General features: G+C 53.3%; 2 protein-coding genes across 6 annotated transcripts; both read left to right on the top strand.

Annotated features, from left to right (window-relative positions):
* Nucleotides 1-383: 383 nt before the first annotated feature.
* Nucleotides 384-6,098, top strand: MYL6B (myosin light chain 6B). Of its 2 annotated transcripts, none has more exons than XM_004053353.5 (8): nt 384-714; nt 1,967-2,186; nt 2,907-2,934; nt 3,149-3,292; nt 3,513-3,686; nt 5,579-5,656; nt 5,809-5,846; nt 5,993-6,098. In XM_004053353.5, exons 2-7 carry the CDS (start codon nt 2,013-2,015, stop codon nt 5,835-5,837), a joined length of 627 nt encoding a protein of 208 aa, XP_004053401.1. In that variant the 5' UTR covers nt 384-714; nt 1,967-2,012; the 3' UTR covers nt 5,838-5,846; nt 5,993-6,098. The 2 variants fall into 2 exon arrangements, with proteins under 2 accessions (XP_004053401.1, XP_063549967.1); XM_063693897.1 differs by having other exon boundaries at nt 696-714; nt 1,580-2,186.
* A 38-nt stretch (nt 6,099-6,136) lies between these two features.
* On the top strand, nt 6,137-9,630 carry MYL6 (myosin light chain 6). 4 transcript variants are annotated; one of them, XM_004053355.5, is made up of 7 exons: nt 6,258-6,476; nt 6,742-6,769; nt 7,643-7,786; nt 8,031-8,204; nt 8,299-8,376; nt 8,682-8,726; nt 9,443-9,630. In XM_004053355.5, exons 1-6 carry the CDS (start codon nt 6,474-6,476, stop codon nt 8,708-8,710), a joined length of 456 nt encoding a protein of 151 aa, XP_004053403.1. In that variant the 5' UTR covers nt 6,258-6,473; the 3' UTR covers nt 8,711-8,726; nt 9,443-9,630. The 4 variants fall into 4 exon arrangements, with proteins under 4 accessions (XP_004053404.1, XP_004053403.1, XP_055215366.1 ...); XM_055359391.2 differs by lacking the exon at nt 8,682-8,726 and adding an exon at nt 6,960-6,978 and having other exon boundaries at nt 6,436-6,476; XM_004053356.5 differs by lacking the exon at nt 8,682-8,726 and having other exon boundaries at nt 6,137-6,476.
* Nucleotides 9,631-10,726: the final 1,096 nt, after the last annotated feature.

Below are 10,726 nucleotides of genomic sequence, written 5' to 3'. Positions count from 1 at the left end.
GCTCAGAGACCTGTGAAGACCGAGGAGGATGGCGCATATGCTGCCGCAGGATGGAAACCTCGATCAGAGAAGGCTGGGGCAGGTGACTGGGCTTAATTGCAAATTTTAACATTTACTTCAGCAACCGGCTCATTAAAAACAAACTACTCTGAGGCCTCTTTTTTTTCTACCAAACCGCGAGAGGAAGCAAAAGAGAGTGCAGCGGTTCTCCCCGGGGCCGTTAAGTGCTTCCAGCTATCTGACTTCCACGCTGCCTGCTGCAGCCTCAACCTTTCCCCAGGTTCTGAGTTCTTTCAGCAGTAGGTCCAGGAAAACAGCCGCCCCGCCCCCTCCACCTCCACCTCCACCTCCACCTCCACCTCCACCTCCACCTCCACCTCCACCTCCCGAGACTAGGAGCCCGCCAGGGCTAAGTAGGAGGGATACCCTACGGGCCCCGCAGGGTTTTTAGGGTTGGGGTGGATTGGAAATTGTTCATTGCCTTTCAGTTCCGGGACATAAAGCGCGCTGGAAGGACACTGAGTCTCCAACCACCGCCATGGGCCGGAAGCCACCGCCCTCGCGTCAACTGCAATCTAGAGCGCGGCGCATCCCGTGAGCCCGCGGGGAACTACGACTCCCGGCATGCTCCGCGGCCATCGGAATTAACCCTTCAGGGTTGGGGGCCGCGCTATGCCCCGCCCCCTCCCCAGCCCCAGACACGGACCCCGCAGGGTGAGTTTTTGGGGGCTGAGGAGGGCCACTTTCTTTAAGATTTAGTGGGGGTGCGTGAGTGTGTGTGTGTGTGTGTGTCTGTGTGTCGTGTGTGTGTGATGTATTTTGTAAAAATGGGACAATTTGCAGTCATGAGATTCAGACGCTGTTTTGCGAATGGGAGACCCAGCATCCACCCCAGGGCCTAAGTGGAATCGCTGCTATCTTCCTCAGAATGCTACCTAAATCCTTTCCTAATTTACCCCAGAACAAAAGTAGCCTGCAACCCCTCCCCACTCCCAAACGCCCCCAACTTGGACTCTCTCCCAGCGCCCCCGGCAAGGTTTGTGACCTGGCCCCTGAGTCAGGATTTTTATTATACCCCTGGTTGTGGGGTGAATACTCATGGAGCCATAGGAGCGCCCACATCCTCTTGGATTAGGGAATTTAAGCCGTCTCCCAGAGCCTGCCCTTCTCCTCAGGTGCCACCAAAGGGTCCCCACAGGTTCAGCAAGCACCCTACCTTTTGTTTGTCTTGAATGACCGTGGGCTTGTGGAAGAAGGTTTCTTCCATGGAAGAATGGGTAGCAGATGTTAAACCTGATCTTTGCCCCCACTCCTGCCCCTAAAACAACACTGGACACAGGAGACAATGAGGGATGTCATACTCCTGTTTTTATGACTATTCTTCCTTTATACTGTGAATAGTTCCAGTTCTTGGCTGGGTGGGGGCTCAGGAACTACAAGTATTAGGGATCATTAGACTCTAAGGTTAACTACCCCTGCTCTTTACAAAGCCATGGTCGTCAGAAGAGAGTGGAGGGGCTGGGCAGATGGGCTTCTTGTTTTTGTCATTGCTCCCAGACCACACTTTAACTTGTTCCAGTTCACACAAGCCTCCCTGGCTGCTACCCCTCAACCCACCCTTCAAGAAGACTAAAGCTGCTGGATCACCTGCTTTGCCTCACCACCCCCATCTCAGTGCCACTGGCAAGCATCCTATCCTCACCCTGGAGGTTAACTACCTCATTCTGGGCAGTCTCTGGCTTCCTCCCCTACCCCTAAAGGAAACATTGTTCTTTTCTGGTCAGCCTTTGGGGATAAGGGGACAGAGGGAAGAAGACCTTGGGGCAGGAGTCCTGAACCATAGGAGGCCAGGGGAGTGAGGGCAGGCAGTTATATCTCTCCTCTACCTCATCCTTGCCACAGCCAACTGGCTCCCTGCCCCTGCCCCCGCCCCTTGACATCCCAGACTCCCTGCCTATTTAAACAGAGATGGGTGCCCCCATCCGCACACTGTCCTTTGGCCACCGGACATCATGCCTCCCAAGAAGGATGTTCCCGTGAAGAAACCAGCAGGGCCCTCCATCTCCAAACCTGCTGCTAAGCCAGCAGCAGCAGGGGCTCCTCCAGCCAAGACCAAAGCTGAGCCAGCTGTCCCCCAGGCCCCTCAGAAAACCCAGGAGCCTCCAGTCGATCTCTCCAAAGTGGTGGTGAGTCTCTGGAAAGTGAAGATAGAATTGGAGGGGGTGGTTTGAGGGTGGGATACAGCCTAGGGGATTAGGGGGTATCTAGAAGGTAGGGAATCAGTGAGCCCTGGAATGAGATTGGGGCTTTCCCTTAGTCCCCCATTTGGAAGCATCCAGTCTTATGACTCTGCTGTTGTCTTTGCTGTTCTCTCCCTCTAACCTATAATCATGTGTGTACAGCACATACACACTCACTTACCCCCTGCTGGAGGCAGGGACTCTTAGATGGGGAACATCTGGGTTCTGAGGACAGTTTCAAGGTGAAGGGAAGAGAGCTGTTGCCTGCCCCTGGCTGGTGGTTCAGTTCAAAAGGCCTGCAGCTCTGAACTCCAGGAGGGGAGGCTGAAGAGGACAGACTTGTTAGACAATCACAGCTGGGGGCCAGGGGTAAATTTAGCCTTTGTTCAGCCCCCAGTTATGTGAGGGATGCAGGGCTCAGGGCAATGGAGGGAGGGAAACAGGTGGCATGGGATTAACCCTGTTCCCAGGAAACCCTCCCCACTGTAATTCCTCTTCTTGGGATTCTCCCAAGGCCCAGAGCTGGGAATGGGACTGAGGTGGCTGGGCTTCCAGCCTGGTCCCTTTGGGCCCCTCCTCAGAAGTGGCTGCCAGTTGGTTGGGAGGAGTGCGGGAGAGGGATTGAATAAACTCTCATCTCTCCCCACCTGCTTTTTTCTTCCACAGATCGAGTTTAACAAGGACCAGCTGGAGGGTGAGGAGAAGCTCGTCTAAGGCCACTGTCCCATCCCCAATCCCCTGGTCAGATTCTCTTTCTATTCTCCTAACCCCAGTCCTGACCTTGAACCCTCCCATACTAGTCCTCTTTTCCTCCCTTGTTCTGTTCACATAGTTTCTGAAATTCCCTCCTGTCTGGGGGTGATGGGAACCGTAGTCAGTGTCTACACTGACCCTTCCTTATACTTTAGAGTTCAAGGAGGCCTTCGAGCTGTTTGACCGAGTGGGGGATGGCAAGATCCTGTACAGCCAGTGTGGGGACGTGATGAGGGCCCTGGGCCAGAACCCCACCAACGCCGAGGTGCTCAAGGTCCTGGGGAACCCCAAGAGTGATGGTGAGGGGACCCTTGGGAACAATTTGGGTTTTTAGTTTTCAAAAGTTGGATGTTGGTAACAAAAAGAATGAGGTGGATCTCAGGACTTCAAAAACTGTCAAACACAGAAGCAGGAAAATATCCTAAATGCTGAATAGGATGAAAGCATTGTGGTAGGGTTGGGAGCTGGGTCCTATGTAATACTACAGTGACCTCTCCTTTACCTCTCTCCAACCTCCAGAGCTGAAGTCCCGGCGTGTGGACTTTGAGACTTTCCTGCCTATGCTCCAGGCAGTGGCCAAGAACCGAGGCCAAGGCACATATGAGGACTACTTGGAGGGGCTTCGTGTGTTTGACAAGGAGGGGAACGGCAAAGTCATGGGAGCAGAGCTCAGACATGTTCTCACCACCCTTGGTGAGGCAGGCAAGGGGGACCAGAACTCCTTTAGAGTGGAGAGGGGGATGGGGTGGGCCAGAAAAAAGACTGGACAGATAAGCAGAGCTAGCAGGAGGATTACTGTCCTGCAGGTTGTCGGTTGTCGGCAGGAGACTGAGAAGGTCAGAGCTATGGGGGTAGAATCTGAAGGACTCGCTCTTCCAGAGGCTAAAGTGCCTTCCGGAGGGCAGAGGAAAAGGGATGAGGCGGGAAACCTGAATTTTCATTTTGGAAGAGACGTGTGGGTTGTGTGTTCTGGTACAAGTCTCGTAACCTCCTGGGATTGTTTCCTTGTGGGTCAATACTTTCAGCAGTACTAGGGTGAAATGGAAAGCAAGAGGCATCCATGACCAGGGGAGGATTCCCTTGAGGACTGAGGCTATGGGAGAAGAAGAGGTACCACTCTAAAGAGCGTGGCCTGGCCGGGTATGGTGGCTCACGCCTGTAATCCCAGCATTTTGGGAGACCAAGGCGGGCGGATCACCTGAGCTCGGGAGTTTGAGACCGGCCTGGCCAACATGGTAAAACCCCATCTCTATTAGTAATATAAAAATTAGGCGGGCATGGTGGCACGCGCCTATAGTCCCAGCTACCCAGGAGGCTGAGGCAGGAGAATCGCTGGAACCCGGGAGTCTGAGGTTGCAGTGAGCTGAGATCACGCCACTGTACTCCAGCCTGGGGGACAGAGCAAGGTTCTGTCTCAAAAAAAAAAAAAAAAAAAAGGCCAGACACGGTGGCTCAAGCCTGTAATCCCAGCACTTTGGGAAGCCGAGGCAGGCGGATCACTTGGGATCAGGAGTTCAATACCAGCCTGGCCAACATGATGAAACCTTGTCTCTACTAAAAACACAAAAATTAGCCAGGCATGATGGCGGGTGCCTGTAATCCCAGCTACTTGGTAGGCTAAGGCAGGAGAATCGCTTTAACCCGGGAGGTGGAGGTTGCGGTGAGCCGAGAGCGTGCCACTGTACTCCAGCCTGGGCGATAGAGCAAGACTCAGTTTAAAAAAAAGCAAAACAGCATGGGCTGGCCGGGAGCAGTGGCTCACTCCTGTAATCCTAGCACTTTGGGAGGCCAAGGCAGGAGGATCGCTTGAGCCCAGGAGTTCAAGACCAGCCTGGGCAACGTAGTGAGATTCTATCTCTATTAAAAAAAAAAAAAAGTACAAGGCTGGGCGTGGTGGCTCACACCTGTAATCTCAGCATTTTGGGAGGCCGAGATGGGCAGATCATTTGAGCTCAGGAGTTCGAGACCAGCCTGAGCAACATGGCAAAACCATGTCTCTACAAAAAAATTTAAAAATTAGCCAGGCGTGGTGGTGCACGCTTGTAGTCCCAGCTACTTTGAAGGCCGATGTGAATCACTGGAGCCCAGGAGGTGGAAGTTGCAGTGAGCCATGATGATGTCACTGCACTCCAGCCTGGGTGACAGAGGGAGACCCTATCTTAAAAAAAAAAAAAAAAAAAAAAAATTTACAATTGTTATGTTTATATTGTTGTTTACAAAAATATATGGAAAAAGCCAGGCGCGGTGCTAACGCCTGTAATCCTAGCACTTTGGGAGGCCGAGGCAGGTGTATGACCTGAGGTCAAGAGTTTGAGAGCAGCCTGCCCAACATGGCGAAACCTTGTCTCTACCAAAAATATAAAAAATTAGCCGGGCGCCTGTAATCCCAGCTACTCGGGAGGGTGAGGCAGGAGAATCGCGTGAACACGGGAGGCGGAGGTTGCAGTGAGCCGAGATCGCTCCGCTCCACTGCACTCCAGCCTGGGCGACAGGAGCGAAACTCCGTCTCAAAAAAAAAGGAAAAGCGTGGCCTGGGTGAGTGAAGGAGGGAAAGGAGGGCCTCAGACGTTGTGTCTGGGATTCAGGAGAGAAGATGACTGAGGAGGAGGTGGAGACCGTTCTGGCAGGACACGAGGACAGCAACGGCTGCATCAACTACGAGGGTGAGGGGACAAAAAAGCGGGAGCGAGGCCGAGGGAGGAGGGCAGCCTGGCGTCTTGCCGCGTGTGGGCGGGGGCACCCCTGGATTACCTAGAGTCAGATGTATTATCCAAAGGCCTGCTTCTGAAGCCCCTCTTGCCTCCTCTCTCTGCAGCCTTCTTGAAACACATCCTAAGCGTCTGAGTGCTGCAGGTAGGGCCCTCCCACCCCTTCACCGCGCCTTACGAGGCAAGTCTCCCCCCCTTCTCTCAGCCAGCATAGAAAAGCAGCGGAGTTCATTCTGCTGTCCGGTTGCTGCACGGGCTCCAGCGCTTCGCAACTTTGGTTTTTTCCCACAGATCCAGTGGGGTCCGGACACTGGCCCCCGCAGGCGAAAGCACGTTCCAGCCACCAGGAGGCCACCTATTGTTTCAAAATAAAGACTGGGTTCCTCTCTTGGTTTCAGACTGCTATTTTTTTCATGGTTGGGGGAGCAGCGGGAGACGGGGAGGGTGCTAGGAGGAGAGGGCGGGAAAAGAGGGCTCTCTCCTCTTCCAATCCTCTGATCTTCCTGCTGTTGGGAGGTGTAGATTCATTGTGCCCCAGCCCACGCCCCTCCACCTCCGAGCGGGTTCTGTGCCCAGGTGGCGCTGGAGAAAGGAACAGCGGACCCCGCCCAAGTCATTACTAATGTAGCAATCATCTGCATAAACCCAGGCCACGGTTCCTATTGGCTGAGTCTGCTGGGGGTGACGTCATCGGGACGTACTAAGACTAGGGTTGGGCCGAGAGTCGGAGCCATTACTGCAGGAAAAGGTCCCGCAGAGCTGAGCAGTCAAGATGGTGGGGCCCAGGTCTTGGGAGACGGGCAGGATTGGGGACGAGAGGCGGGAAGAGACGGGTGGGGGGCGAGGAGAAGGCAGGGGTAGGAGTCAAAGGGAACCTGAGGACCCGAAAGGTTGGAGGTGGGGTTGGAAAGCCTGGGGCCCTGCGGGGAAGCGAGTCTGCAGCCTGAAACAGGAGTTTGTGGGTCAGAGTTTGTGGGGCTGGGATAGAAACTCGGGGGATTGGCGTTCAGATGCTGACCACTTCCCTCTTCTCTGAGCAGTGTGACTTCACCGAAGACCAGACCGCAGGTAGGTTATCTCTGATCCCTACCGAGGTCACCCTTAGGGAGAGGGACACCCTCCCCCCAGCACCTATCCTCTAATCTTAATCTGTCATCTCTTTAGCACCCCCATGAGATTACCCCCTGGATTATTTTCTCTTCTTCTGGATCCTCCATTTTCTTTTCTCACTTTCTTCCTCCCTCCCCTTCCACTCTAGATCTGATCCCAAGCACTGGGTGAGTTTTAGGTGGTGTGGGTATGTGAAAAAACTTGGTCACCTAATGCCTGCTGTGTGTGGGGTCTCGGGAGGGTGTATAAAGCTGCCTGCTTTCCTTTGTCCTTTAATCAGCTACTTCTGCCTCTTTTCTTCTCCTGTGATAACTGTCCCCGCCCTCCCAGCTTGCAGTTGTGAAGATTGTAGAGCAGTGACCTGATATTCTGTGCAGATGGGGACAAGACAGGGGAGTTTGCTAAGGATATGACTGTAGCTATACCCTCTGGAAGTTCTCTTTGTACTTGGAGGGGTGCGAAGTGGCAGGTTGGGATGACCCTAGTCCCAGGCTGCTGCTCCCACTTCCTTATAAGGACAGGACTGAGACTGGGCGGTGGCGAATTCCTGCCCTAAGTGTAGTAGCAGCAGTGGAGATTGGCAGGCCTGCCGCAGGCAGAGGGGGTGTGTAAATGGATGTTACCAGGCTGCCAGAGGGGGAGGAAGCCTCTATATAGGACACTTGAGTTGGGAGGAAGAGAAATAGAGCCCTCTTAAGTAGACTTTGGTGTACAGTTTGGTGCAGATATCTGGTTTCCTCAGCATGATCAAAGTTGAATGGGCAGCAGAGCTCTGAGGTAGGGTTTGGATTAACCCTCAAATCCTGTGTTGACATTCATCTGAATCCTCAGAGTTCAAGGAGGCCTTCCAGCTGTTTGACCGAACAGGTGATGGCAAGATCCTGTACAGCCAGTGTGGGGATGTGATGAGGGCCCTGGGCCAGAACCCTACCAACGCCGAGGTGCTCAAGGTCCTGGGGAACCCCAAGAGTGATGGTGAGGGGCCTAAAGAACAACTCCTCAGTGTGGTCATGGGCCCACAGTTCTTCAGCTAAGAGCTTCCCTTTATCTTCATAGGCCCCAAACTCAAGCAAGTCTGGATTAGCAAATCCCATGGATTTCCTTGCTTTTAGTGGGGAGTCATCTGTCATCTCTCTGTTCAGCTGAGGTCTCTATAATCCCCTGTCCTGAGAACTTGTGTTACTTCTCTGGCCTGACACTTCCACCTCCTTTATGGCAGAGATGAATGTGAAGGTGCTGGACTTTGAGCACTTTCTGCCCATGCTGCAGACAGTGGCCAAGAACAAGGACCAGGGCACCTATGAGGATTATGTCGAAGGACTTCGGGTGTTTGACAAGGAAGGAAATGGCACCGTCATGGGTGCTGAAATCCGGCATGTTCTTGTCACACTGGGTAAGGTTCTGTGTCCTTGTCCTTGAGCTGAGATGGCACCCTGAGGTACCTCACTTGTCACCCAATTCCAAAACTGCTTTCTTTCCCCCTGCAGGTGAGAAGATGACAGAGGAAGAAGTAGAGATGCTGGTGGCAGGGCATGAGGACAGCAATGGTTGTATCAACTATGAAGGTAAGAGGTGAACTGCGCTTTCTCAGAGAAAGCAGCCATATGGGGCAGGTCAAGTATAGTGTCTGGGGCTTTCCCTATCCCTGGACTTGGGCTCCAAAAAGAGCCGGGAGGCAAGGTGCAGGGCCCTGCCCAGCCCAGCCCAGGAGTGGGAGGTCAGGGCGGTATAACAGGAAAGGAAGGGGGTAGTATTGTAGAGGGTGGGAAGGAATGAGAAGTGAAATAATGGAATGTCTGTCCCCACTGCCTGACCCCTCACCCCATGTCTTTGTCTTGTCTTCACCATGAATGTCTCTTCCTTCCTGCAGCATTTGTGAGGCATATCCTGTCGGGGTGACGGGCCCATGGGGCGGGTACGGCTCCTCCCAGCCTCTCCTCTAGTTGATCTCCCCAGTGTTTCTTTTTTCCCCAACCTGTGCTCTTTATCCCCTGCCCTTACCCTACTACCATCTGACTTCCTCCTGGCATGTTTCTGCATGGAGCTGACTAGGGAGGGGAGGGATTCCTCAAAAAGGAAGACAACCTGGGGGTACAGTACCTCCTTACCTCTAGAATGGGCCCTGAGGTTTTACTTATAGGGCCCTGGGTGCTGGTGTCTGGGAACTCTCACCAGCCTGTATACCAGTCTTGCTTTAGGGTGACCTTCTGGCCCTGGAGCATGGGTAGCTGGCATAGAGGGGTATGGGTTGCCTGCCCCATTCTGCTGCTATAGCTGAACAGTCCTTTCCCCTTCCCTCGCTGGGCAGCTTGGAGGTACCCTAACCCAAAACTCTGTCCTCTCCTCCTGCCAGTGGCTGACAGTAGCTGTAGGTGTAGTGGAGAACTTTTCTGCCTCTGCTGTGTTCTTGCTGCTCAGGTTTGGGTGGGGGACTAACAGCTGGTGGGAGGGGAGCTAGGGGCATGGAGAACTGGTCAGACTCAAGGTGGCTCCTCTGCAAACTGACCCCAGGGTTGGTTGCTGTGGGCATGTTCCCGCTTATGCTACCTTTGCAGTCTGGTAGTCCCCTGGCCCTTGGCGTACCCCTCCACAGCCCTGTTCCCTGGCTCATCCCATCTTTCCTTTCCACAGAGCTCGTCCGCATGGTGCTGAATGGCTGAGGACCTTCCCAGTCTCCCCAGAGTCCGTGCCTTTCCCTGTGTGAATTTTGTATCTAGCCTAAAGTTTCCCTAGGCTTTCTTGTCTCAGCAACTTTCCATCTCGTCTCTCTTGGATGATGTTTGCCGTCAGCATTCACCAAATAAACTTGCTCTCTGGGCCCTCGGTTCGGTTCTTTCTTTCCTGAACAGGGTAAAGGGGAAGAAGGTGAGGTGGTGATGATTTCTGCCCTGAGGCAGAGTCCAAGGTCAATCAATGGTGCAGGGGTTGAGGAAAGCTGGGGAAGGCCCTGTACTAGCCATCTGGGCTTCATTTAAAAACTACTGGCCCCATTCATCCATCTTACACAAGCTACCTCTTGGGAGATTAGGAAAGCCATAGATCCCAGTAGGACTAAGGCTGGCCATCCCTGTTCCATTCCATATCAGGCTGTCTTCTCCTAGCCTTCCAGCTCCTTAAATCTGGCCCCCGCCCTCCCAAGCTCCCAATAAGGCCTTTTGTGGGGAAGCCTGTGGAGTGTTTATTGGAGCTAAAGCCAGGCCATTATTAGCACTGCCTAAGCCTGTCCATCACCTCAGCAGGGTGAAGGGCCAATTATAACAAAAGTAGGTAAGGGGCTTGCCTCCTCTCTAATAAGGGAAGGAGTGAAACCACTACTTCTGAAGGGACAGAAATACAAAATTCCATGTTGTGGGAATGTCCTTCCAAGTCTTAAACAGCTTTTAGGGCAGGTGAGAGCCTCTGCTCCTATACCAGCACACAGTCTCGACAGTTGTGCTGCTGTTTGTGTTTTGTGGGGAGGCGCAGTGTCTGTAGGCCGTGTGGCTTGCAGAGTGTCTTTCGGCCCAGGTAAACGCCGCTGTGAAGGACTCCAGGAAAGCTGCTCCCATCACAATCCCCCTGCCTGACAGCCACAGGTAAGAACACAGAATGCACCCACAAGATGGAACTGAAAGCAAATTAATTTATAAAAAAAAAAAAAAAAAAAAAAAAAAAGAAAGAAAAAAAGAGAAAATTTACAGAAAACTTTGAACAGAAGAAAGGTGCTAAGACGCAGAGGGAGAGAAACATGGGGACATAAGGAACAAAGGGCCTGGCGGGAGGAACCAAGAAGAACCAGTGCAGAGCCTGGAGTCACACCTGCCTTCCGGTCACAGGGGAGAAGCTGGGACGTGCAGCAGGAATGCGGGAAGCAGAGTTGAGCTGCGAGCCAAGGGTTGGTCCAACCCAAGGTTGGGCACCCTCTTCCACTGCTCC

This window comes from Gorilla gorilla, chromosome 10, assembly GCF_029281585.2.
Source record: "Gorilla gorilla gorilla isolate KB3781 chromosome 10, NHGRI_mGorGor1-v2.1_pri, whole genome shotgun sequence".
NCBI classification, from domain to species: Eukaryota; Metazoa; Chordata; class Mammalia; order Primates; family Hominidae; genus Gorilla; species Gorilla gorilla.
Note: the sequence above shows the minus strand (reverse complement) of the source record. Positions and strands in the feature narration are given on the sequence as shown.